At 48.4% G+C, this 27,445-nt stretch overlaps 1 protein-coding gene across 1 annotated transcript in view; it reads left to right on the forward strand.

Moving 5' to 3' along the window:
• The first annotated feature begins 1,237 nt into the window (after window positions 1–1,237).
• The window catches only part of LOC133239614 (deleted in malignant brain tumors 1 protein-like), an 82,594-nt gene continuing 56,386 nt past the window's right edge, over window positions 1,238–27,445 (forward strand). The window contains exons 1-14 of the mRNA XM_061403970.1: window positions 1,238–1,256; window positions 1,350–1,667; window positions 3,248–3,469; window positions 4,355–4,729; window positions 4,795–4,866; window positions 7,929–8,246; window positions 11,341–11,412; window positions 12,075–12,392; window positions 12,726–12,755; window positions 14,083–14,121; window positions 19,856–20,139; window positions 22,651–23,094; window positions 26,198–26,651; window positions 27,284–27,316. Of these exons, the coding sequence (XP_061259954.1) occupies window positions 1,238–1,256; window positions 1,350–1,667; window positions 3,248–3,469; window positions 4,355–4,729; window positions 4,795–4,866; window positions 7,929–8,246; window positions 11,341–11,412; window positions 12,075–12,392; window positions 12,726–12,755; window positions 14,083–14,121; window positions 19,856–20,139; window positions 22,651–23,094; window positions 26,198–26,651; window positions 27,284–27,316 (2,998 nt within the window). The remainder of the gene's footprint in view (window positions 1,257–1,349; window positions 1,668–3,247; window positions 3,470–4,354; window positions 4,730–4,794; window positions 4,867–7,928; window positions 8,247–11,340; window positions 11,413–12,074; window positions 12,393–12,725; window positions 12,756–14,082; window positions 14,122–19,855; window positions 20,140–22,650; window positions 23,095–26,197; window positions 26,652–27,283; window positions 27,317–27,445) is intronic.

The raw sequence follows: 27,445 nt of genomic DNA on the forward strand, positions 1-27,445 counted from the left end.
GATTCTTCCATGATTGTTTTATTACTGCTGAGCATCCTTATGCAGAAAGGGGACAAGGCTTTGGTTGGGGGGGGGGGGGCGGCGGGCAGCAGAACACATTTACAAGCTTTCTAACAGCAGCCTGAAGGTCACCCCAGCCTCATTAGAAACAGGTCATTTGTTATGACATGTGGCCAGCCCAGAGGTTCTGGTAGTGCTGTGGCATAGCTGGCAGCTGTTCACCAGCTGCTGGTTGAGTCCTTTTCCAAAGTGCTCTTGTGTCTGGTCTCAGAAAGAGATGCTTCGGTCCTAATCACTGTTTCCCTGCTGTTCTAGTTCTACCTGTGGTCGACTCACCAGCACAAAGTCGAAGAGCCAGTTTTCCTTGGCCCAGCCCATCAGGTCAGAACCTTCCTGGCAGGATGTACCACTGCTCTCGTGAAACCCTGGGGGGATTATCAGAGTCCAGGAAGGACCCTACGGAGTTGCACGCTCAGAGGCCTCAGAGGAGCTCAGGGCAAGACCATAGTAAGACAAGAAGGGTCACGGCCTCCAGGACTGGGGTCGGTCAGCTAAGCCTCCGTCATGGTTTCAGCACTGGATCATCCTTCTTTCCAGAGAAACATTTTAAAGTTCAGAATACACAGAGAAACAAGAAGTCAACAACCACATTGATGTCCCCTTTACCTGGACATGACTGATGCTTACATTTTATTATACTGATGTTTCAGTCTTATCAAAAAATAAAGCATTATAAAAATTATAAAGATAAATTGAAGGTTCCCCAAATTCCCCAACTCCAGGCTCTGCTCTCTCCTTCCTCAGAGAAGCACTGTCCTGAATTCTGTGTTTATAGTTCATTTTTAACATTTTATGAATAGGAATCATGTCATCTTGGTGCATGTTATTTTGTGGTTTTCTTTCACACAAATTACATTAGTCCCTATATATCATTTAGTACCTTTTATTCTTTACTCGCTGCACATTTGTGAGATTCATCCATGTTGATATACACACATATATGAAAATATACACATCTCACTGATTTGAGCTGCTATAATATTACATTTTTTGAGTAAGCCATTTATTTTCTTTTCCCCACTGATGGAGATACATTTTCCTAATTTTTCACACCTGTCCTGCAGATGTCAAGTCCTAAAGCTCCAAATCCATAGTCTACCATCTAATCTGCTTTGTTGAGTAGGTGGTAAAGAGCACGCCACTGAGCAGGGTAATTATTAGGCAATTCTTGCCTAGAATGCGCTCAGACGTGTGGAGTAATCGAAGGATTACCTTTAGTTTGTAAGCCAGACAAAGGGTGAGTTCCATAGGGAAGTCTCATGAACTAACCTTGACGTTCTCTCCCGCAGGAGACTGGCCCACGCTGAGGCTGGTCAACGGCCCTGGAAGATGCTCTGGGTGGGTGGAGGTTTCCTACCAGGGCAGCTGGGGGTCGGTGTGCGGCGAGGGCTGGGGTCTGAAGGAGGCGCACGTGGTATGCAGGCAGCTGGGGTGCGGCTGGGCGGTGTCCACGCCTCCCGGTGCCCACTTCGGCCCGGGCTTCGGAAAGATTCTCCTGGACAATGTGCACTGCAGTGGCGAGGAGAGCCACCTGGCCCTGTGTGCCCACGACACCTGGTTCACTCACAGCTGTGGTCACGAGGCGGACGCTGGAGCCATCTGCTCAGGTGAGGGGTCCCAACGACTCCCCGACAGAATGGATCATGACAGCAAATGAGCAGTGAGGCAGGGACCCCCTCCCGAGAGGGCTGGTGGTTTCCTCTGCACATTAACAGTTTTCAAAACCCGGTCCCCTCCAGGGGGATTTGGGCTATCTCTATGTCCCATTCTGTTGTTGTTCATTCGCTAAGTCATGTCCGACTCTTTGTGACCCCATGGACTGCAGCACACCAGGCTTCCCTGTCCTTCACCATCTCCTGGAGTTTGCTCAAACTCACGTCCATTGAGTCGGTGAGCCCATCCAATCATCTCATTCTCTGTCATCCCCTTCTCCTTGTGCCTTCAATCTTTCCCAGTGTCAGGATCTTTTCCAGTGAGTCAGCTCTTCACATCAGGTGGCCACAGTATTGGGAGCTTCAACATCAGTCCTTCCAATGAGTATTCAAGGTTGATTTCCTTTAGGATTGGCTGGTTTGACTCCTAATCCTATCTGGCTAATACTGATCCTGTGAGATAGAAATGGGGTGAAAATGACCGTGTTAAATCATGCTTTAAAGCAGTTAATGGAGGCTGGTTTGCCTGGTCCATATCGCTTGAAGCCTAAAAGCTTTCCCAGTGCCTAGTTCAGTGCGCCATGCAGACGGAACTCATGGACGTGCGGCGCTAACCTGGCTCTCCTGTGCTCACGCTCTCCTCTAGGAAACCGCCTCATCCTGGGCTGCTTGGCCCCTCTTCTGGGCAGCTGCTAGAGGGCAGATCCCAGGCACTCTTTAGGGGTGGCTTGGTGGATAGCTCAACACTGAAATGCAATACCAGCAAAAAAAGGGAGTTAGAAACTAGCCAACTACCCTGTCACCCGGTACAGTAATCCTCCCCCATCAGAACTAAGTTCCCAGGCCATTGCAGTCTGGGGCCACTGAAGGAGTATAAGTTAATGGTCACTGGGACTTCCCCTGGTGGTCCAGTGGTTAAGACTTCATCTTCCAATGCAGGGAGTGCAGAGTTGATCCCTGGTCAGTGAGCTAATATCTCACATTCCTCATAGTCTCCCCCCGCCCCCAAAAAATCATAAAACAGAAATAATAAAGACTTTTAAAATGGTCCATATTAAAAAAAATCTTTTTAAAAATGGTCATTGACTTTAGGATGTAATAGTTTTCTATGATTATGCCCACTAGTCATCATAATCACTTTTTTGAAAGAAAATGACCATCTATCTTCTGGAGTGATTAGATCAGAAATTTATCCCCCTGGAGTCTGTAAGATCTGATCTTCCTTAATAAGCAAAGAAACGACACCAGTTAAAAATGTATATTTATGTGATTTTAGAGTACTTTGGTCACTGGGAAAAAACTATGGGGCCATTTCCATCACTCCTTTTTATCCTAAAACAGCAGTTGTTGTTTTAAAATTTTAATGAGCATCAGAACCGCCCAGAGGGTTTGTTAAGACCCAGATTGCTGGGCCACGCCCCCAGAGTTTCTGATTCAGTAGGGTGGGGTGTGAGAATTTGCATTTCCAACACGTTCAGGATGGTTATGCTGCTGGTCTGCCGATCACACTTTGAGAACCACTGTCTGAAAACAAGGAATCTTTCTTATTCTGATAATTAGGAGCAGAGTCATCATCTTCATCATCCTCATTGTCATCAGCATCACCTTGGCCGTTGTCATCATGGCCATCATCTTCACCATCAGCACTGTCATCCTCCTCACCATCATCAACACTGTCACCATCAGCACCTCCACTGTTGTCAGTGCCATCAGTATCAGCACCGTCGTCACCAACACCACCATCATCACCATCATCAGCAAAAACTAGTCTGTCTGGTAAGTTGAACTTTTTATTTGTGAGTCACTTCCCTGGTTGTTTTTAGTTTATGTGCTTTTATGGAAGGAAAGTTATGACCAACCCAGATAGCATATTGAAAAGCAGAGACATTACTTTGCCAACAAAGGTCTGTCTAGTCAAGGCTATGGTTTTTCCTGTGGTCATGTATGGATGTGAGAGTTGGACTGTGAAGAAGGCTGAGTGCCGAAGAATTGATGCTTTTGAACTGTGGTGTTGGAGAAGACTCTTGAGAGTCCCTTGGACTGCAAGGAGATCCAACCAGTCCATCCTAAAGGAGATCAGTCCTGAAATATTCATTGGAAGGACTGATGCTGAAGCTGAAACTCCAGTACTTTGGCCACCTCATGCGAAAAGTTGACTCATTGGAAAAGACTCTGATGCTGGGAGGGATTGGGGGCAAGAGGAGAAGGGGACGACAGAGGATGAGATGGCTAGATGGCATCACCGACTCGATGGACGTGAGTCTCAGTGAACTCCGGGAGTTGGTGATGGACAGGGAGGCCTGGAGTGCTTCTTGTTTCACTAGATACACTGAAATCTCTTATTTCTATCGCTGTCCATGGTAGGGGTAATAACACAGGTTCTTGTTGGGAGAATCTAGGAATTCAGGCAGTTTCTTAAAGAAAGCTTCACCTTTTGGAAAAGGGGAGGATAAAGTCTTCCTGAGGGGACTTGAAATTGAAGACTATTCTGGCTCTTCTTGCTATCTGGGTGGCTGAGGACTGCATGAGCTTGCCTGATTTTAAAATAGGGATGTGACCACCTGGAAATGATAAAGGATAAAGGGAGCTTTCCAGAGATGGGAGGGCAGACCCCAAGTGCCTCTCCTCCGTGTTCCTCCCAGGGGCCTGGGTGGCTGTGAGGCTGGTGGGTGGTCCAGGGAGATGCTCAGGCCGCGTGGAAGTTCTGGTCCAGGACACATCGGGGACCGTGTGTGATGACTTCTGGGACCTGGCCGAGGCTGCTGTCGTGTGCCGCCAGCTGGAGTGTGGCCAGGCGGTGGCGGCCCCCACGGGGGCCCACTTTGGGGTGGGTTCTGGGAAGATCGTGCTGGATAACATGCAGTGTGTGGGCAGCAAGAGCCACCTGGAGCAGTGCATGCACGGGGGCGAGGTCGGGCACAACTGTGGGCACCAGGAGGATGCCAGTGTCATCTGCACAGGTGAGTGGCTGGCATCTCCCAGGACGTCACCGCTTTTATGCCCCTTCAGACATCTCGGCCCCTATTCACACCCGTTGTTCAGCTGTTCATAATAAGCCGAGCTGATGTGTTTCAACCTTCAGGTGCTGACGATCCACCAGCCCTGACTCCTGTCCCCGGGTCTGAAGCTGCTTCCTCTGCCCACACACTCACAGGTAGGTCCTCTGTGCCTGCTGTATTTGCTCTCAGCCCTATTAATCTTCCAGAAGACACCATTGTAAAGATACTTACTATAGTAAGTACAAACCAGTCAATCCTTAAGGAAATCAACCCCAAATATTCATTGGAGGGACTGATGCTGAAGCTGAAGCTTGACTACCTTGGCCACCTGATGCAAAGAGCCGACTCACTGGAAAAGACCCTGATGCTGGGAAGGATTGAAGGCAAAAGGAGAAGAGGGCAGGCAGAGGATGAGATGGTTGGATGGCATCACCGACTCAACGAACATGAGTTTGAACAAACTACGGAGGATAGAGGAGGACAGAGGAACCTGGCGTGCTAGAGCCCATGGGGCACCAAGAGTCAGATGTGACTTAGTGACTGACAACAAAAGATGCTTAAGGGAATAGCAGTTACTGTGCAAGGACTGCTGATAAGAACAAAAAAGGGCAGGGTATTTGGGATGCTCATCCATCACCTGACATTCTTGAATGTTCCTTCCCCTTCAGTTATTTATGGGAAATCCATATTGTATCCCACTGATTTAGGAACTGAATCTACTGTTAGCCGATTTGAAAAGGATCCAAAGGAGTTAAAGGCATTATTAAAAGCAGACAATATTTGTACACCTGTCAGGTGGTGGTAGCTGGGCGAGCTCCCTCAAATTGATGTTCACAGAGGCCGCAAGGATGCAGAAGGCAGCAGAGCTCCTGGTGCTGAGGCAGCCCATGTGGGCACCTCTCCCCCGACATCTGACTTGTCTGAGTCACCATCTTCTCTGGCAGAAGCCTTCAGCACCTGCAGGTCATTACTGAAGGCTGAAGCCAACTCCATCGGCAACTAGTTAAAATTGAAATCAGACATCAGTTCTTTACACTGAACATTCAGTTTGTTGGGTTAATTGCCATTTGACATTTTAAACACTGATTTGGTCCAACTGACCCCATAATTAGATGGCAGTAAGAAGGTTTGCTTGGATTGATGTTTTATGAGACAAAACGAGGTACAAGAGCTGCTCAAAGATGCCATGTTTGTCTCACGTTGCTTGGGTACCATGCAGTCTAGGCAGGTTTGCCAAACACCTAGGGAGAGCCAGAGAAGTCCATTCATTGATATGAATGCTGCGTCTCCATGATAGAACACAGCTGGTTGTTTCCTGAAAGGGAAAGAAGAGATGGCAGCAAAGAGATCCCACAATAAACTCATGGAGAGAGCACGGATGCACCGACCATGGGGAATATTCTAAACCCTCATCTTAGAGACTGGATAACTGAGCTTAAAGATGGGGGAAGAGAGGTCTTCCCTGCCTAGAACTTTGTAGGGGAGCCAGTGGAGGACCCAGTGCCTTGTATTTGAGTCTGACTTTTCAGAATGTTCTCATTGCAAGGATTTTCCTTTCCTTCGTGGGGTTAGGAGGCTCCTGATCTCGAGCGATGTCTTGTTTGTACCTGTTTGCAGGTGCTGGACTGTCAGCTACCATACCCACAACGGGCCCTCCCAGCCTTCACTCCACCCTCCCGCCAGCAGGTAATGCCTTTCTGTGACTTGGCCAGTCCTGTGCTTAGCATTTTCTGAGAAACTAGTGTATGCCATGCACAGAATTAAGTGTGGTCCACAGTAATCATAAAGGAAGCTGCTATTCCCAGCATTTCACAAGAAAATAAACAGAGACCCAGAGAACACAGTGAACTGCTCAAATAACTAGTCACACAGTCGTAAGTGGCAAAGGCTGGATTCACCCAGACCTGTTAACTACAAGGATCATGTTGGCTTCACTGTGTTTTTCATGTTGGCTTCACTGTGTTTTTCATGTTGGCCTGGATAAAAGCTACCTAGACAAGGAGAAGGACTAATTGCTCATGCCAAGACTATTTGAGAAAATTATATGGAAATGTTAAGTATATTATTAAGCTGTCTACAAAGAGAATTTATTATAATAAAGGATATGATAGATAAAATGTTAATTATTAATTCGGATTTTCCATGTTTCTCATCACTGTTTCATTTGGGTAAAATCGATCTCCTCAACTGGGCCTTCGCATGAGCTGATAAACCTTCCATACAACCATTCTTGGCATATTTCCCCAAATATGGTCTAGTACAATCTTTTCTTGCCTGGAGAATTTCATGACAGAGAAGCCTAGGAGGCTACAGTCCATGGGGCTGCAGAGAGTTGGACACGACTGAGCAACTCACACTTTCACTTTTTTCAGTCTTTTTGACATTGCCACATAGCTGGGAGGATGTTGTTTCCATCTTACAGTTGAATTATAAGAAAAAGTGGAGTCAGGGCCAAGCTTTGGAGCAGAGAAGTGACGTCACTGTTCTGGGAGCTCAGTTGTGCCCCTGCAGTGGGAGCCCTAAACTACAAGCCTGAAACAAGGCTAGGAATCCATTTGGAAAAACAAGCATCCTTTTTTGTAATTAGTCGGACAACTGCTTAAAAAGAAGTAGCTTTTCACTATTGATGGGAGCTGCCCCTCTACCTCTACTTGATGAGCTGACATTTCTACAAGTGCATCTCCTGTGTGATACCTTGATAGCATCACCAGGTAATCAAGGAGTGTGAGTTGCTCAGTCCTGTCTGATTCTTTGTGACCCCACAAACTATATAGCCTTCCAGGCTCCTCTGTCCATGGAATTCTCCAGGCAAGAATACTGCAGTGGGTAGCCATTCCCTTCTCCAGGGGATCCTCCCAACCCAGGGATTGAACCCACGTCTCCTGCGTTGCAGGTAGATTCTTAACCATATGAGCCACCAGGGAAGCCCAGTAATCAATGAACAAATCCTTTAAAAGTGACCTGGGACTATCCACTCCCTGCTCTGTTGGGCTGATTCATAGAAGACAAGTCCTCCCAATGAAAGCAAATAGAAAAGCCAAATAAAGTAAAGAAAGCTGCAAAGCCTATTCTTTTACTCTTGGTGATAAGGATTATGTGACCCAGAAACACCATTTCTGAATAGTTTATTAGCGCCTACCCACGTACCCCAGTAGAGGAAACCTTCCTGACCTCAGAGAGCTGCGTCTCAATGCCTCTCCTCCTTGTTCCTCCCCAGGGGCCTGGGTGGCTGTGAAGCTGGTGGGCGGTCCGGGGAGATGCTCAGGCCGCGTGGAAGTTCTGGTCCAGGACACGTGGGGAACTGTGTGTGATGACCTCTGGGACTTGGCCGAGGCCGCCGTCGTGTGCCGCCAGCTGGAGTGTGGCCAGGCGGTGGCAGCCCCCACGGGGGCCCACTTTGGGGCAGGTTCTGGGAAGATTGCGCTGGACAACCTGCAGTGTGTGGGCAGCGAGAGCCACCTGGGGCAGTGCGTGCATGGGGGTGAGGCCGGGCACAACTGCGGGCACTTGGAGGACGCCAGCGTCATCTGTGCAGGTGAGCGGCTGCTGTCAGTACCTGCCTGGAGGGCTGCTCCTGTGGCCTCCCTACTCACCCCTACACACACACACATACCCCAGTGATACACACACACCCCACAGCCCAGCCTCAGGATGTCAGTGGGCCAGGCAGGCAGCCTGGCTCCTTCAGGTTGTTCAGCCACCCAACCACCCCCTTAGCTGCAGCGATTGCCGAATATGACTTATAGGCTGGATCTCAGCTCAGAAGTGGCTGGTTACATTTGAAAATTCTAAGCTGAACTTCAGTTCAGTTGCTCAGTCATGTCCTATTCTTTGCGACCCAATGACCTTGAATTTAGCCAAATCAGAGTGTTCGGCATAAAAATCCAAATTCTTACATTTTGTGGCAAAAATAAAAGTAGAAGTGCATCAGGTTCAAAGCAGCAAATTCTCTTGTTGCATTAACTGACTGGACAGTCAGCTTTCTGGACAGGGCAGAAAGCCCTGCCCCTCTGGACACCGAACAGCCTTCCTGTGCACACGACTCCCACCACTCAGGTCCCTTGTTTATCTTACCCCTGTGGGTCCTCACTAACGTTTGTGCGTGTGACCTCGGGCTGATGGACCAAGTTGTCAGCTGGAATGCCAGGCCTTCCACATCTGGGCCTGGTGACCTCCCCAGAACTATGTGTCCCTCTGGCTGACTCTCTGCCCCCCAGTCTTTCCCGATTCTGCCCCACTGGTGACTTGAATAACGTCCCGACGAATGACGAGCTCTCAGGCTGCACCTGCCCATGTGGAGCCACCCTTGTCAACTCCTGAGGCACCCAGGGAGCAGTGGTCCCTGAAGATGTCCCGGGACAGCCCAGGTTTGCTGCCTGGTCCTGTGTCCCAAATCCCCAGAAAATGCCAGGCTTCTCACGGGCAGAGTCTCTGTCTGTCTGCCGCCCACCCCTCTCTGCTTGTAGGATGTTCACAGTAGACGTTCTCCCATTAAGACGTGGTAACATGCATAGTCTGTCTCCATGTTGCAGGTGCTGATTCCACAGCTGCTCTGGCTACAGGTAGGGCCCGTGTTATGTCTTCTGCTAGACTCTGCATGATGTGAGAAGGTCATGAGGCTTAGAGTCAGATCCTGGTTTGATTTGCAGCTTCTTTCTTTCACTCATCTGTTCATTCAACCATGTGCCAGACTCTGTGCCAGTGAAGCACGGGGGCCATGCAGTGGTCAAAGCCCTGGACCCTTCTTTCATGGGGTTTACTCCCTAATGGGAGAGACAGCATGGCATATGACCCCCTCAGTTAGACGACCACAGACAAGACATGTCATCTCTCCTTCCCAGTTCATCTCCATTCCTCTTCATTAAAGTGGGAATAATATGGAGAATACAGAGTAAGCTCATGGACTGCATGTGCTCAGTTGCTCAGTCGTCTCTGACTCTTTTGTGATCCCAGGGACTGTAGCCCACCAGGCTCCTCTGTCCATGGGATTTCCCAGACAAGAATACTGGAAGGGGTTGCCATTTCCTATTCCAGTGGACCTTCCCAACCCAGAGATCGAACCTGTGTCTCCTGCATTGACAGATGGATTCTTTATCATTGAGCTTCCGGGGAAGCCCCTGTTGCTGCTGCTGCTAAGTCGCTTCAGTCGTGTCCGACTCTGTGCGACCCCATAGACGGCAGCCCAGCAGGCTCCCTCGTCCCTGGGATTCTCCAGGCAAGAACACTGGAGTGGGTTGCCATTTCCTTCTCCAATGCATGAAAGTGAAAAGTGAAAGTGAAGTCACTCAGTCGTGTCCAACTCTTAGCGACCCCATGGACTGCAGCCCACCAGGCTCCTCTGTCCATGGGATTTTCCAGGCAAGAGTAGGGAAGCCCCAGGTCACGTATTAGATGATACCTAAAGATTCCTGGCACCTGGAAGGTGCTCACACAGCCATGGTTCCTTCCTCTGGTCATGTGCCCACCTAAAGGAGGGCATGTGGGGATCAGAAGGCCCTGAGCTGTTGGAATCTGAACCCAACTGGTTTCTCTTCAGCTGAATAACCATGGGCTTCCATGGTGGCTCAGATAGTAAAGAATCTGCCTGCAGTGCGGGAGACCCAGGTTCAGTCCCTGGGTCAGGAAGATCCCCTGGAGGAAGAAATGGCAACCCACTCCAGTATCCTTGCCTGGAAAATCCCATGGACTGAGGAGCCTGGCAGGCTACAGTCCATGGGGTCACAAAGAGTCAGACACGACTAAGCGACTTAATTAACTTTTCAGTCTCCGTGTCATTAGAACAGGCACATTGGATGCCGTGCTCCCTAAAATTCTATGCTTTTGATGTTCTGTGACTAACAAGGAGGGAAGAAATAGCCACATAGGTTAGCTGAATTAAGTGTACACCAGTGGGAAAGCAAAAGATGGTTGTCGAAAAACAGAGATGTAAGTCTTACAATAGAAATTGAGAGACACCTTACCCTCTAACATTTTGTTATGAAAAATTTCTGATATACAGAAAAGTTTGAGGAATATAACCATTAACTCCTACCTGGATTCTATGATAAATTGATCAATCCATCTATCATTCATCAACTTACCTTTTGTTAAGGTTTTATTTATGTGCTGAAGGTTCACCCCTGTTAAGGTCCAGTTTGATGAACTTTGGTGATTTGTACACGGTTGTGTAATCACCACCGCGGTCAAGATGCACAACCGTTCCCTCAGCTCCAGAGGTTCCCTCGAGCATTTCAGACCTGCTACCCTCCTCCCTGCCCTCTCCCCCAAGGATTTGCTGAGTGACTCTCCTTGCTTTGTTTAGGTGAAGTCATTACGCCCCTGGGGCGAGGGTAACCAAGAAAGAGGTGATGGCCCCCTGACAGCCCGCATGCAGCAGGCCACTTGGGGCCAACTGTCTTTGCTTTTGCAAAGTGGCCATGCGGCCCATGTCAGTTTGTCAACAGGCAGTAACGCCATGTTTCATCTGAAATGGGGATCTAGGGGATGGGAGGTCACTGGCCTTAACAGCATCATCATTATTCTTGCTGAATCCTGTTGGAAGGCAGCTGCCCTTTGGAGTAGCTGTTTACCTTCTCGGGATGTTCTGACTCTTCCCTCACATCACTCCTTCCTTTTCCCTCCATCAACAGCCTATGAGAACCTACTTCCCACGTCACCGGCAACATCGGTGGCCCAAAACCCACCTGCTTCGGTGCCTCCAGGTAAGGCCGTTCCTTCTTGTCTTGTGTCTTTGGATGGGACAGAGGTGACACGGTCACACGCCTTTCATCGCCCAGCAGGCCCCCCAGGCTTATTCATACAACTGTCTCCGGGCTCCCCTGGAGCCTGTCATGAGGCCTTATAGCTCCAAACCATTACCTCTGCCACAGGCTATTGACCCAGGCAAATCTCAGGCCACAAGCCCCGGGGGTTGAGGACTAGGAAAATAGACTCAGCCTCCTGGGAGGAGTGGGAGGGTCACACTGCAGAGAGTGCAGAGAGCGAGGCTAGAAGGTGAGCAGTCTTAACCCAGGTGCGATTAGCTTGGCGTCAGTTCTCAGACTGGTTGGCATCAAAGTGAAATTTTGAGCTTCATCAACATTCTGTTTTCAATTGGTCTGAAGTCTACATGGTTGCAGTCAGCAGTTTTCATCTGGTCAGGGTCCACTTCCTGCAAATACGACTTAGGATTCTGTGTCAGGCCTTTAAAGATGGATGCCATCAGACGCCTTAGAGCTGCACGTTGACATGGGACCCTCGTGGCAGCATGAAGGGTGTGGGTACAAAGCCACGGAAAGAAAGGAGAGCCAGGGTGACAGAGGGCAGTCGGTCCTCAACAGGCAGAGGGAGCGGCCAGCACCCTGAGACCCCTTTCCTCCCCCAGGAGGCTGGGCCCCCGTGCGGCTGGTGGGCGGCCATGGGAGCTGCACCGGCTGCGTGGAGGTTTTCTACCAGGGAGCCTGGGGGACAGTGTGTGACAGCCTCTGGGACCTGCCAGAAGCAAATGTTGTCTGCCGGCAGCTGGGCTGCGGTCGGGCCATGGAGGCCCCGGGCAAGGCCCACTTTGGGGAAGGTTCCGGGAAGGTCCTCCTGGACAACATGCAGTGCAGGGGGCATGAAGAGCACCTGGACGAGTGCTCCCATGCTGGCTGGTTTGCCCACAACTGTGGGCACGGGGAGGATGCTGGCGTGGTCTGTTCAGGTAACTCCGCTCCCTTCCCGGGCAGAGCCCAGCTGGGCCCTTTCGAGAAAGTCCTTTCCTAGGGACAGTGTAAAAAAATCACAATTGAGAGTAAAGCAGGACAGGAACTTCCCTGGCAGTGCAGTGGTTTAAAATGCTCCTTCCAGCGTGGGGAAATTGGGTTCGATCCCAGGTTGGGGAACTAAGATCCCACAGGCCGCAGAGCAACTAAGCCTGAGCGCTGCGATTAGAGAGCCTGCAACAAAGAACCAGTGCAGCCAAAATTTTGAGAAAAGAAAAGAAAGCAGGATGTTTTTCACTGACAGCAGATGTTTTTATCTCTCCCACTTACAGATGCTGAATACTCAGTGGCCTTGCTACCAGGTAGGGAAGGCGGAGTTCACATGTGTAGTTTCTTAAAACCTGGTGGGGGAGAATTCTGCAGGAAATTGAATGGGTTCTGTACTCTAAGCCCATAGAGTGGCTCAGAGATGTGGAGTCGCTGACTGTCCACTGGGAGAGAGGAAGAGCCCTTAGAAGTCATTTGGTCCCACCTCACCATCTACCTCTTCAATTCACTGTGCATTTCACGCTCAGGAAGCAGATTCAAAATTTCTTAAACTTCTGCACAGCGCTTTGGGGCTGTGAGGGGCTGGCAGTGAGATGCGGGTGGGGAACGGTTGAGATGGGAGAGGCAGTTATGGACACTTTCTGTCCATGGGCAGCAGAAGGCTGATGGGCCAGACCTGGCCCCAGTCAAGGCTCAGTTTAATTCCTACCCTCTCCTTGGCCCTCTCTGTGATCCTGGGCATTCTGGCCCCACATTGCTTCCTTGGTGTTGGTTTTCCCACGTGCTGTCAGCGTCAGTACCTGAGTTTTCCACACTTGTGCCCCCTCTCCTTTATCAAACCCCTGGCCCCTTAATGCCTTGCCCTTGACCAGCTCCTGGCCAAAGGGTGAGCCGTGACCAGAGCTGAGTGGACAAGCTCTGATAAAGCTGCAGTCACATCCCTTCCTGGACTGTCAGCCTCAGGAGGTGGGAATGGATTGGTCATCGGAGAAAGTCTCCAATGGGAAGTTCTAGGTCAGGTGTTGCTGGCTGGAGAGATGTTGGGGACAGCAAGGAGCCACAGTAACCTTAGGTCCTGACCCACCATCTCTGAGCAGCACAGGTCAAAGGAAGCAGTCAGTCAGTGCCTCTTCCTGTACTTGCACTGCAGCCTCCTAACTCCCCACACTGGGGTCACAGAAATTGGCTACAGGAGCCAGAATGTCCCATCTTTCATTTTCTTAAATTCCCAAATTTTAAAATATCTCATTTACATTCTCTGATTCTCTGTATCCTTCTCTGTCCTTTCTTTTTCATCTTCCTTTTTGTTTTGTTTTGTTCCTCTCCTCTTGCTGGTGTCTTGGTCTTTCAGAAGCTCCATTAAACTTTTCTTAGTACCTCTTGGAGATAAAGAGCTAGGATAACATGACAAGAGAATGTATGCGTCCACGTTGGAAAGATCTGGATCAGTGCGTCTTCCCTCCTGCACGTGACCACCGCCTGCATGCTCTGCTTCACCCCCAGAGACTGGCTCAGGAGCTCTGGGAGGGGCCCTGATGATGCATCTCTTCCTGGCTCCTTGGAGCCTCCTTGTGGGCTATGTCCCCCTCGGTGCCAGCCGATGACCCCACTGCGTCTGATGACGTCCTTTGTCTTTGACAGGTCCCCCTTTGGATGTCGTGGCGGAGACAGAGGCTACAGGTGAGACCAGGTTGTCCTTGGCTGCCCTGATCATCGTCATCTAGCTCAGGCCCTAACGTGATTTTTCGAGGAAATTGAGCAAAATACTACTGCCCTAAGTCACCCCTCTGAGCCTGCATTCTGAGAGATTTGTCCAGTAATGAAGGTCAGTGAATTTATGGTTCCAGTTCCATTTCTATTAATCCAAGAAGGTAATCCAAATGATCAAGTGTGGTCAGCCTTCCTGGTCTCCCAGCATGGACACCACATGTGCAGGACAGACATGGGGCCATCAGCACAGCCACATTGCCAGGGCATTACCCCAGGGCGTCATTTCAGAGGGCTTTCACCACAATGGGCACCTTCTGTGCCCTCTCTCCTTCTCTGACTCTCTGTGTCCTTCTCTGTCCTTTCTTTTTCATCTTCCTTTTTTGGTTTCTTTGCTTTGGCCAGTACCCTGGGCTTTCAGAAGCTCAGGATAAGCTTTTCTTAGCACCACCTGGAGCTGAAGGGCTAGGATAACGTAATGCCTGGAGGGCCTGGCTGGTCCTTCTAGGGAGGAGCCAGCTGAGTGTAGGTCCACTTCTTACCAGGTAATCTGATGGAGAGCGCTGTTGCTGCAGCTGTCACCTCTCATTTAGAACTAAACATTGGACAGAAGACAAACAGACAAGCAGGTGGAGAATCAAATGGACAGGTGGATGGACAGGTGGACACAGAACAAATCAGAGCTGGAGAGGGTGGATGACTCAGGGCAACGTCTTTCCACTTAGTGGATTTTCAGTGGTCTAATTTCTATAAATGACAAGTGCTAGTGGGTAGAACACTGCCATCTTCATATATAGAAGCTCCACGTGAGCCTGACCTTAATCGTGAAAATAGTAGTTTATTCATTATTACTGACGACATGGTAAAAATCAAAGCTATAGGATATAAGACGCAGTGTAACCGAAACTGGAGTCTGGCTGCTCACTCCTCAAAAGCCAAGAAAGACAAAGTTGGTGGAAAGGAAAGTTTGCCTTATCTTGGATGCCAGCAGTCGGGGGCTGGGGGAATGGCACCTGTCCTAGGGCTGACTCCCCTTTCCCCGACATTCAGGGGGCAAGAGCTTTTATAGGCTGAGGGAGGGGGCTCCATGCAGAAACAACACAGTCAGCTCTGACCAGTGTCATCTTGGTACAGTTACAAACTAATTCAGTTCAGTTCAGTTCAGCCAGTCAGTCGTGTCCAACTCTTTGTGACCCCATAGACTGCAGCACTCCAGGCCTCCCTGTCCATCACCAACTCCCGGAGTTTTCTCAATTCATGTCCATTGAATCGGTGATGCCATCCAACCATCTCATCCTCTGTCGTCCCCTTCTCCTCGCGCTTTCAATCTTTCCCAGAATCAGGGTTTTTTCCAATGAGTCAGTTCTTCTCATCAGGTAGCCAAAGTGTTGGAATTTCAGCTTCAATATCAGTCCTTCCAATGAATATTCAGGACTGATCTCCTTTAGGATGGACTGGTTGGATCTCCTTGCACTCCAAGGGACTCTCAAGAGTCTTCTCCAACACCACAGTTCAAAAGCATCAATTCTTTGGCTCTCAGCTTTCTTTAAAGTCCATCTCTCACATCCATACATGACCACTGGAAAAACCATAGTCTTGACTAGATGGACTAGACAAATTAACTAGGTACAGTTAATTTTCAGTTCCGGGCTCAGTTTGTTTCCATTTCCTCTGAGGCCAATTCTCAGAATTGTGGCAGCTTCTGTCATGGGTACACTCTGCCCATCATATAGTTAACCTCTCCACCTGGTGGGGGTTTCAGTATCTACAAGACAGCTCACAGGATAGGGCTCAGAATATTATTTACAGCCCTTGAGGAGGAACTAAAGGTCTCTTGACTTTGCTTACTGACTGCATTGTTATTATTTGGTCTCCTTTGACTGGTTTTTCCTTTGTTTCTGCATGTTCTCCCCTCTCTGATTAAACTTAGTCTTTAGCTAAAGCTTTTCTGCAGACAAAAGGCAGGTGGAGGACATGGGGGATGGTCAGGCAAGGACCATAGAGTCCTGCTCCATTTTACCAGCACTGGGAAGTAACCAAGGGAAAGGTTCAGGCTGATTCTGGATAACTGCCCTACCCAGAAAGCACATGTCAGAGGCAAAATTCTCTTGAGATCAAGAGATACTGCAAACTTCAGACTTAATGTCATGTTCTAATTCCTAAGTTTACAAGAATTTTTTGACTAGGTTATACCTCTGCTACATCCTACGATGTACCCAACAAAGCAATGACCCATGAAACCTTTCGAGGGGGAAAAAAAATGAAAGAAAAAAGAATGTCAACTATAGTGAACTGAACAATGAAAAAAACTGAAATTCTGAAATATCTCTCTGCTTTTAGGAAAATCTCAGTGTGGCAGAATCATTACTAACTCATCTGGAGCGATCAGGAATCCCCCTAGGAATAAAATGCATGACAACATAACGTGTGTGTGGGAAATCAGAGCCAATGCATCTGACCATATACGACTGGCGTTTCCGTACCTTAAGTAAGTCAGAAGGACTTTCCTTAAGTGCACCGTGTGGTGTAAGATTCCAGGCATTTATTTCTTTGGTTGATTCCTGTAATTAAAAGAGTCTTTTCTTTTTAAGTTTCTATTTTGAGCTAACTGTTGGAGAAGACTCTTGAGAGTCCCTTGGACTGCAAGGAGATCCAAGCAGTCCATCCTAAAGGAGACCACTCCTGGGTGTTCATCGGAAGGACTGATGCTGAGGCTGAAACTCCAATACTTCGGCCACCTCATGCAAAGAGTTGACTCATTGGAAAAGACCCTGATGCTGGGAGGGATTGAGGGCAGGAGGAGAAGGGGACAACAGAGGATGAGATGGCTGGATGGCATCACCGACTCAATGCACATGAGTTTGGGTGAACTCTGGGAGTTGGTGATGGACAGGGAGGCCTGGCGTGCTGTGATTCATGGGGTCGCAAAAGTCAGACACGACTGAGCGACTGAACTGAACAGACACATAAAAAGCTACAAAAATAACACAGAGTCCCATGTCCCCTTCACTCTTCTTTCTCCATTGGTGACATCTTATATAACTATAGAATAGTATCAAAAACACAAGTATAATGCTGTTAGCTGGAATATAGACTTACTCTGTTTTCACCATTTTTCACTTGCACTTATGTGTGTGTGTAGTTCTGTGCAATTTTATCCAATGTATATGTCCATGTCTAGGTCCTCTCCGTTTCCCCAGTGCTCAGCAGTAAAGAATCTGCTGGCAGTGCAAGAACCGCAGGAGACATGGGTTCGATCCCTGAGTCGGGAAAATCCCCTGGAGGACGGTATGGTAGTCCTCCACTGCAGTATTTTTGCCTGGAGAATCCCATAGACAGAAGAGCCTGGAGGGCTACATTCCACAGGGTCGCAAAGTGTCAGCCACAACTAAAGTGACTTAGCACACATGCATGCATGCCCAGGTCCATGAAACCACCACTACAATCTAGAACAGCCATCCCCAACCTTTTGAGCATGAGGGACCAGCTTCGTAGAAGACAATTTTTCCACAGATGGCATGGGATGGTTTCAGGATGATTCACATGAATTTTATTTATTGTGTACTTTGTTTTTATTATTGTATAACTCCACGTCAGATCACTAAGCATTTTAGGTCTCGGAGATCGGGGACCTTGGATCTAGAAGCAGAGAGTGTGTCCCCAACCACAAAGGGGTGACTACTTTGTCCTGCATGTTTACAGCCACCCCAGCCTCTGTCCCTGGCAGCCACTAAACTATTCTCCGGTTCTATGCAGTTTTGTCATTTTGAGACCCTTCAATCTATGGTGTCATACAGTATTCTTTTAAGATTCACTTTTCTCACTCTGCTTAAGGCCTTTGAGCTCCATCCAGGCTGTTGCCTGTATCAAGAGTTTGTTCCTTATCATTGCTGAGAAGGGTTCCGTTGTGTGGAAACCAGAGTTTGTCTAACCATTTCTTCCAGTGAAAGACGTTCGGGCTGTTCCCAGCCCCTCTATTGTAGGTGAAGCTTGTATGAGCATTCATACACAGGTTTTGGCATGAACTTAAGTTTTAATTTCTCTGGGATTGATGATTGAGAATCAATTGGTAGGTCATGTAGTATGTACATTAAAGAACACGTCAAACTATTTTCCAGAGTGACTGCCATTTTGCATTCCTTCCAACAACATATGACAAATATAATTTCTCCATATCCTAGCCAGCATTTGCTGTGATTTTTTGTATTTTTGTTGTTTTTGTTCAATTATGTCTGTCTCTTTGCGACCCCATGGACTGCAGGCTTCCCTGTCCGTCACCAACTCCTGGAGCTTGCTCAAACTCATGTCCACACAGTTGGTGAGGCCATCCAGCCATCTCATCCTCTGTCATCCCCTTCTTCTCCTGCCTTCAGTCTTTCCCAGCATCAGGATCTTTTCTAATGAGTTGGCTCTCTGCATCAGGTGATATCCATTAATTTTTGTATTGGCAAAAATTTTTTAGCAAAAACCATTTTTATCAAGCAGGTCTTGTATATGTGTTGTTAAATGTATATGTTGGTGTTTCTTTTTTCTTTTTGAAGTGATTGTAGATAATACTGTTTTATAATTTTGGTTTCCACATGTTTGTTAGAAATATGATTGATTTTTGTGCCCATGAATTTGTAGTTAAAACGAAATTCACCTTGTATACTTTGTATAGGGGTGTGTGTGTGTGTGTGTGTGATGGGGTGTGAGAGAGAGAGCTTGATAGTATGTGTGTATGTATTTCACCTTGCTGGTTGAAGATACAGATTCCATGGAACCCTCAGACCTAATAAAACAGGAAAATTTAAGTTTTAATATTATAAATTGTCAAGGTTGATATCATTCATAGGTGAATGTTTTATGGAAACTAACCTTCAGAAAAAAATTATTTATTGCTCTTGACTTTTGCTTCATCAAACTATGACTTGGAACACACATCTCATCAGGCTGAGATGTGAAAATGGTTTTCTGATTCCCGCATTCTGTACAAAACTTCACAATAAGGAACAACAAAATCAGATGACTTCCACAAAGCCAGCTGAGCCGATTTGGCAGTGCACCTCCCTCTCGGGCAGGTCGGCTGCTGAAAGCCTGGACGCAGGTTGTTTGAACCCTGGAGCCACATCCTAGGGGCTGCCCATTGGCTGGCCCTGCCCTTGGGCCCAGGTTTCAAGGTACCTGTGGCCTCAGGGTGCTCAAGGCCTCATCAGGGTTACACCTACGATTCCAGGCTTCTCTCCCCTCTTCTAGTTAAAATCCAGTTCCCAAAGGTAATGGCTCTCAGAAAAAAATGGGGTAAAAGGAATCGACTATGTTTGGGCCCACCCTGGTGGCTCAGGCAGTAAAGAATCTGCCTGCAGTACAGAAGACCTGGGTTCGATCCCTGGGTCGGGAAGATGCCCTGGAAAAGGAAATGGCCACCCACTCCAGTATTCTTGCCTGGAGAATTCTGTGGACAGAGAAGCCTGGCAGGCTACAGTCCATGGGGTGGCAAAGAGTTGGACATGACTGAGGGACTTCACACACACACACACACACTATGTTCGAAAGATGACAGCCTTTTGATCTTGCCCCAGCCTCTTGATAGCAGCAGAATAGTCTGCCTCACAGCAGACCTCTGAGATCTGCTGAGGGGGAGACTGAAGCTCCCATGGTGCTTGCTTCCCCAGCCTAGACTGCACCAGTGAGTATTTTGAAATCCTGGACGGCCCTCCATCCTCAGCAAAGTCCCTGGGGAAGACCTGCTCTGGAACCTATCTCACCTACTCGTCGTCCTCCAGCTCATTGACGCTCGTGTACCACCGAAGTTACAACAACATAGGGGAAAACTTCACTGCGTATTATTACTCTGAAGCCAAAGGTAAGAAAGGCTGGCTAAAGGAAAACGATCTGGAGCTGGGCTGTCTGCTCGGGACTCTGGGATTTCGGGCGAGAGACTCAGCCTCTCCATGCCTCGGTCCTGCCCTGTGTAACGGGGAGAAGAGAGCCTTACTTCTTAGGTTTGCTGTGAGTGTTCCCGGAAAAGATGCAAGTAGAGCCCTCTGCACGGTGATGCATGTCATAAATGCTCAGTAATTGGCAGCCTCATCACGGGCTGGTCTTTCTCATGTAACCATCTGACGTCAGGCAGCCCACTAGGAAGACACTGCTGAAGTTACTGTGAGTACTGGGTGGGTGTCTAGAGAAGAAGGTGTGATCCCAGCCTAAGGGAGTCTCATATACAACCTAGAAGGAATCCAAGACAAACACATGGCATAATTCAAGGACAAGTAAAGCACAGTGGCCCTAGTGGTAAAGAACCCGCCTGCCAACGCAGAAGATGTTCGAGATGCGAGTTCAATCCCAGCGTCGGGAAGATCCCCTGGAGAAGGGCCCGGCAACTCACTCCACTATTCTTGCCTGGAGAATCCCATGGACAGAGGAGTTGTCCCGAGGACATGCACTGATGGGTCCTGTACTATTTACCACAAAGAGGAAAGAGTCTGAACTGGTGAAGAGTTCTAGCATCCTCCGTGTCCAGGAAGCTGCTCATAAATCTCTGTAATCTTAGCAAGTGCCAGGGGAACTCACTGAGCGAGCTCGGGGAACGTGCTGTTAAACACAAAGGAGACACTCTGGGGCACAAGGTGGGCCAGGGGAAGTCACTGGGATTGGCATTTAACAATTACTGATGATGATTCTCTTGTGTTTGCAGACGCTGTTTCACAGACCCCACATCTAATCAGTGAGTCACCTTTACTGACATTACTTAATCTTCATTCGATGTTCATGGTTATTCGCTTGTCCCCGCTCCGGGTGTTTTTACTGTCATAGTCTGACCTCTTTTATATATGTTCCCTAATTTCCTTTGTAAATCCACCTTATTTGAGAGAGGCTGTCCACACAAGTTACACAAGTATGAAGACAGTAGTAGAACTAAGTTACACACAGTAACCGCTGGGTACTGTATATTGATAAATTAGCCATTTGATTTCCTTAATTCCTTAATCAAAGACAATGAAAGGCATCTAATCAGGCACTCCACATGCAGGGAAAGTTGATACCAAAAACCTAAAGCAGAAGCTTGCAGAAGAAAGAGCTGTTTTCCCCCGAAGAGCACTGATAGTGAATGTATTTTAACACGAAATGGCACAATGTAAATGCCAAGTTTCCATGGCTGGCCAGAGGAGGAATATTACTCTCGTTGGATCTCACAGCCCTGGCCAACATCGAAACTCACCTGTAAGGAGAATTTGACTTCGGAGGTCACAAAGTATAAGGACGATAGGAAAAATGAATCGGCCAGAATTTTGGCATTTAGTGGAGATCTCAGACTTGTCTGCATCCTCCCATTTTACTCAAGGGTGTCTTCTTGTATCCACAGCAATCCCAACAGCAACACCCAGAATGGTAACAGCAAGACCAGGTAAGCCACGGAACACACACACACACACCCATTGTCCTTGCCTCTGGGTGGCTGTATTTATGTCTGCATCTGTAGCTGCTTTGTAGGCAGAGGTTGGACCGACTGCAAGTGGTTCGTCTACTTGCAAATATTTGCCCGCTGACCCTGTGCAGACTTTTCAGGGCCATTCAGAGTTCTTGGGATCTTTTGGCTCTAGGATCCTAGAACGAGCAGAATTCATTTTTTCAGCACCTTTCGGAGTCATCAAAGTCTGAGCAACTTATAAGCACCCTCCAGTGGGTTTCTGCCTTTTCTTTTTATGGCCTGTCCTGCTCATTCTTAACCTCACACCTGTATCACTAATACACTTGTTCCAAGTGAGTAGAGTGCCAGATGCATTCTAGGGGCAGTGAGCTAAAATAGCAGAGAGAAGAAAAATAGTGAACTTTGGAATCAGGAGAAATGAGTTGAGACCAGCTACTGACCAGACATGGGATTTAGGCTAAGTCACTTTGCTTCTCTGGGCTTCCCCAGTGGCTCACCAGTAAAGAATCTGCCTGCAATGCAGGAGCCATAGGAGATACAGGTTTGATCTCTGGATTGGGAGGATCCCCTGGAGAAGGAAACAGCAACCCACTCCAGTCTTCTCCTCTGGAAAATCCCATGGACAGAGAAGCCGGACAGGCTATAGTCCATGGTATCACAAAGAACTGGACATGACTGAAGCAATTTAGCATGCACGCATGCACTTTGGTTCTCTAGCTATCAGTGCCCTCAGAGATAAAACTGGCTTATCTTCCTGAGTTACTATGAAGTTGTAGGTGGACACACAAACACATATACACACACAAAAGCACTTCAGAAAATCACAAATCACTGTGCAAGTTATTCTGTTTTTTTGCATTTAGCCAACACAGGTTGGCATATAGCTCTAGCCCAATAGATATTCATTTAATGCATGTTTTAGGCTAAATGTTGTTTTGACAGTTTTAATGACTTTAGTATCACTTTAGTGACAGTTTTGTTTTTTATTTTCGTGACTAGTTGACTGACCTTTTACTGAGTTCTCCATCCCGAGCAGTCGTGTGGGGTGAGGAGCTCAGCTAGCCCCAAAGGAGTGAGCATGCGCCCAGGAGGCTATGCTCATCCGGTCTCTGTCTGTAGGGGACTGGCCGGAGCTGCGGCTGGTGGGCGGCTCAGGACGGTGCTCAGGACGCGTGGAGGTCCTGCATGAGGAGGCCTGGGGCACCGTGTGCGATGACCTGTGGGACCTGAATGAAGCTGAGGTCGTGTGCCGGCAGCTGGGGTGCGGTCAGGCCGTGTCCGCCCTCGGGAAGGCCCACTTCGGCCCGGGCTCTGGAGACATCTTCCTGGACAACCTGCAGTGCGCCGGGGCGGAGCGCCACCTGGGCCAGTGCGCCCACTCAGGCTGGTCGGAGCACAACTGCGGCCACCACGAGGATGCTGGGGTCATCTGCTCAGGTAGCCTCTCTTCCTCCCGCCAGTCACCACCCAAGTGCCTCAGGACCACCCTGCTAGAATTCAGAGTCAGCCAGGGACGAAGACGGGCTTCCCTGGTGGCTCTGTGCTAAAGAACCTGCCTGCCAAGCAGGAGATGCAGGATCAATCCCTGGGTCAGGAAGGTCTCCTGGAGAAGGAACTAGCAACCCACTTCAGTATTCCTGCCTGTGAAATTCCATGGACCTGGAGGCCACAGTCCGTGGTTGCAAGAGTTGGACAGGACTTAGAGACTAAACCGCCACCACCAGGGTTGAAGACAGGAATCTCAAACATGTAGCATTTGATGTTTGCTTTATCCCTTTAGGGCTTCCCTGTGGCTCAGCTGGGAAAGAATCCACCTGCAATGCGGGAGACCTGGGTTCAGTCCCTGGGTTGGGAAGATCCCCTGGAGAAGCGAACGGCTGCTCACTCCAGTATTCGGGCCTGGAGAATTCCATGGAATGTATAGTCCATGGGGTCGCAAAGAGCTGGATACAACTAAACAACTTTCATTTCACTTCACTTCACTTATCCCTTCTGAGTTGGTTGAACAGATAAGATTTCAACTGATTCCCAGAATAAAATCTTAAAATTTTCTAATTTGAGAGTAAGAATTACCAAAGGAATGTGTGCTTTACTGCACATAGACATATGAAAAAAAAAAACATGATTAATTATGGGGATTTTTTAAGGAGTATTTCTAAATATCTTTGTTTAAAGGGGCAGCCAATGTAGTAAATCTAAGGAAGATTGAGGAGCTGGGCAAACTCGAGTCTGGATCTCGGAACTGGTAATGATACTCAGACAGCATTTGATCAACTCTTAAGCTCTTGGAGCCTCAGTTTCTTCATCTGTAAAATGAGGAGACTGCTTGCTTTCTGGCAGGATTGCTGAAAGGGCTCCTTCAAGCTGTCTTTTGGATAGTACCTGCAGAGTATCAGTACCTGACAAAGGGCTGCATTTTTGGCAGTTTTTACTACCATTTTCCTCATTCAGTCATCTAACACCAGAGAATCAGTAAACTAAAATGGCTGATTTTAATTGCCTTGAGACAGCTTTTCCAAAGTACTTTGGGACAGAGACTTCCACAGCGGTCTAGTGGTTAAGACTTCACCTTCCAGGGCAAACGGCGAGGGTTCAATCCCTAGTGAGGGAGCTCCGATCCAACATGCCTTGTGGCCAAAAAACAAAACATAAAACAGAAGCAGTATTGTAACAAATTCAATAAAGACGTTAAAAATGGTCCACATTAAAAAGAAAAAAAATATATATATATATATATCTTTAGGTGTGAACAGTTAGAAGTGAGTTAATCACCTCTGGAAGGTCTAGTAACAGCCCTTTCCAATAGCGAGATATCTCTGTAAACTAGCAGCTGTAATACCTGGTGTGATTCGAGAGATTTGGTAAGTAGAACTTGAAAGAGCACTTGTTCATAGACATGCCACATGAGACGAAGTTGGTGCCTGGAGCTTTTAACTGGTTGTTGTTGTTCTGTCACCAAGTCATGTACAATTCTTTGCAACCCCATGGACTGCAGCACGCCAGGCTTCCCTGTCCTTCACTCTCCCAAATTCATATCCACGGAGTCAGTAGTGCTATCTAACCATCTCATCCTTTGCCACCCTCTTCTCTTTTTGCCTTCAATCTTCCCCAGCAGCGAGGTCTTTTCCAGTGAGTCAGCTCTTTGCATCGGGTGGTTTAACTGGGGCACGTCTTTTTTTAATTAATTTATTTGTATTTGCTTGGCTGTGCCAGGTCTTAGTCGTGGCACTAGGGGTCTGAAGTCTTCCTTGAAGTGTGCTGAATCTTTAGACATGGCATGCAAACTCTCAGGTGCAGAATGTGGGATCTAGTTCCCTGACTAAGGACTGAACCTGGCCCCTTGCACTGGGAGGATGGAGTCTTAGCCACTGGACCACCAGGCAAGTCCCAGGAGGCGCATATTTTAAAACACTGTCTTGTTTGCTGGAGCATTCACTCACCCATATGCTTACTTGGAGGTGTCTTATCTGTGGCACATCCAACCCAGTCACAGCCTCATGGGGTGTTTTTTATTCCTAAGTTTCAATGTACTGGGGAATGACTGTCCAAATCTGAAGTGTGGAGTGTTAGTCACTCAGCTGTGTTCTCAGACTCTTTGTGATCCCATGGACTGTAGCCCACCAGGCTCCTCTGTCCATGGAATTCTCTAGGCAAGGATACTGGAGTGGGTTGCCATTCCCTTCTCCAGGGGATCTTCCCGATCCATGGATTGAACCCATGTCTCCTGAACTGCAGGCAGATCCTTTACCATCTGAGCTACCATGAGATGCCCTCAATGTGAAACTCATCTGCTACAAAATCAGGAGTCTAGGTCATATCATCCCAAATGTGTGCATCCATCTGACCATTTTCTCATAACACAGTAACCAACCAACAACCAGCAAGAAACTTCCTGTATCTATAGCCGAATCTGTTTCTCCCAAATACTGTGATATTTACAGGGACTCATTTTTCCCGTATCAGATGAATAATCATTTATAAGGATGTAAGGAAAAATTTTGCTGTTGGTTATGAAAGTCAGGATTTCAGAAAAAGACTGACATATTTTTTCTCTACGTGAACAGATGCGGGAGACTCATCTAACAGCTCAGGTAGGTCACGCCTTTTTTTTGATGGGACTTGAACATCAGCTCTTTGTGATTTATTGCTGGGCTCAGTTCATCCTTTGTCTAAGCTGCTGATATTTTCATGGCTTTAAGATGCCACTTAAAAGTGTTATTTGGAATTACTCCTTTTGATATGGTTACAGGTGATGGCATCTCTATGTGTGTGGGTTAGAGACATATACGTGCAGGCGTGAAATGGCACTTCAGGGTCTTTTTGCAAAAGCTTTCCCCTTACTCAAAGGCATTTCCCTGAGTCTGTCCTTAACCGGGTCCTTCTCAGTGTTTTAAGAGGAGTCTTGCAGCCATACCCCATCACTCTCTTGAGCGAACCCTGGTCTTTCTTTTCACGGCCTTATACTGGTGTGAGAAAGCATTACACTTGTGTCTGTGTTTAACTAACAAATAGACTGCAGGCTTCCTGAGGCAGGAGACATACCTCTTTGATTTGCAGCCGTATCATCAGAGCTTAACATGAAAGGTAGTCAGTTTCGCTTCGAACATTGTTGAAATGACGTTACACTGCCTGAAGGCCCCACAGTCTGCATGCGACTCAGACACACATGAGAAACGTGAGGGACAGGCCCCAAGGGTCAAGACGGCACGTCCCCGCACACCGGCATCACCGCTAGCCTCCTGGGGACTCACAGGCCCCTCTCTGTCTGCAGGGGACTGGCCGGAGCTGCGGCTGGTGGGCGGCTCAGGACGGTGCTCAGGACGCGTGGAGGTCCTGCACGAGGGGGCCTGGGGCACCGTGTGCGACGACCTGTGGGACCTGAACGAAGCCAAGGTCGTGTGCCGGCAGCTGGGGTGCGGTCAGGCCGTGTCCGCCCTCGGGAAGGCCCACTTCGGCCCGGGCTCTGGAGACATCTTCCTGGACAACCTGCAGTGCGCCGGGGCGGAGCGCCACCTGGGCCAGTGTGCCCACTCGGGCTGGTTGGAGCACAACTGCGGCCACCATGAGGACGCTGGGGTCATCTGCTCAGGTAGCCTTTCCCCCTCGGGCTATAATTTCAGATGTTGTGGTTGAAGACATTGTGAAACTATGCATCCCAGGTGGAATTTTTCAACCATCCATCTGCTCATTCTGTTGTCAGCCAATCCATGAGTGCCCACTGTGTGCCAAGCCCTGGGCTCAGGCACAGTGTCCAGTGTGCCAGGCACTGGGCCCAGGTACACGCCCTGCCCTGGGAAGCCCCCGGTTGCATGTGGGAGACCTCGAATATTAGGGTGAACTGGTGCCCCACAGCCCCGCCTTGCTGAATCCTGGGCCCACCACCCCCCTAGAGATTGTGATCAACTGGGTTTGGGAAGGGACAGTGGAATCTGCATTTTAACAGATGATCCAGGTGATCCTGCATAAGAGGGGCCACAGGTAGTCCATCCCTGGTGACCAGGGAAGGGGCAGAGTTGACCCAGATGCTCTACCCCAAGCTCTGAGGCCAAGGACCCTGCCGGAGGAGGACTGGAATGACCCAGGAGCAGTGCTCTAAGTCCTGGGCCCAAAAAGACCATGGTCCTCCCCACTTCATCCCCACTGGCCTCCTTGTTACCCTACCTCCTCCAAACTTTGGATTCACTAAAGAGAGTGACCTGTTGTCTTTTTTTGTGCATTCAGATTCAAAAGACCTGCCTCCTCCCACACCTCCAGGTATGTCCATATTTTTGTTGTTGTTGTTTAGGCAACTTTATAACAATAATAACATCAAATACTTATAAATGCTTTCAGGCACTGTTTTGGGGCCTTATACCTATGTAACTTATTTAATCTGCACAATAA

This window comes from Bos javanicus, chromosome 26 (assembly GCF_032452875.1).
Source record: "Bos javanicus breed banteng chromosome 26, ARS-OSU_banteng_1.0, whole genome shotgun sequence".
In the NCBI taxonomy this organism is placed as follows: Eukaryota; Metazoa; Chordata; class Mammalia; order Artiodactyla; family Bovidae; genus Bos; species Bos javanicus.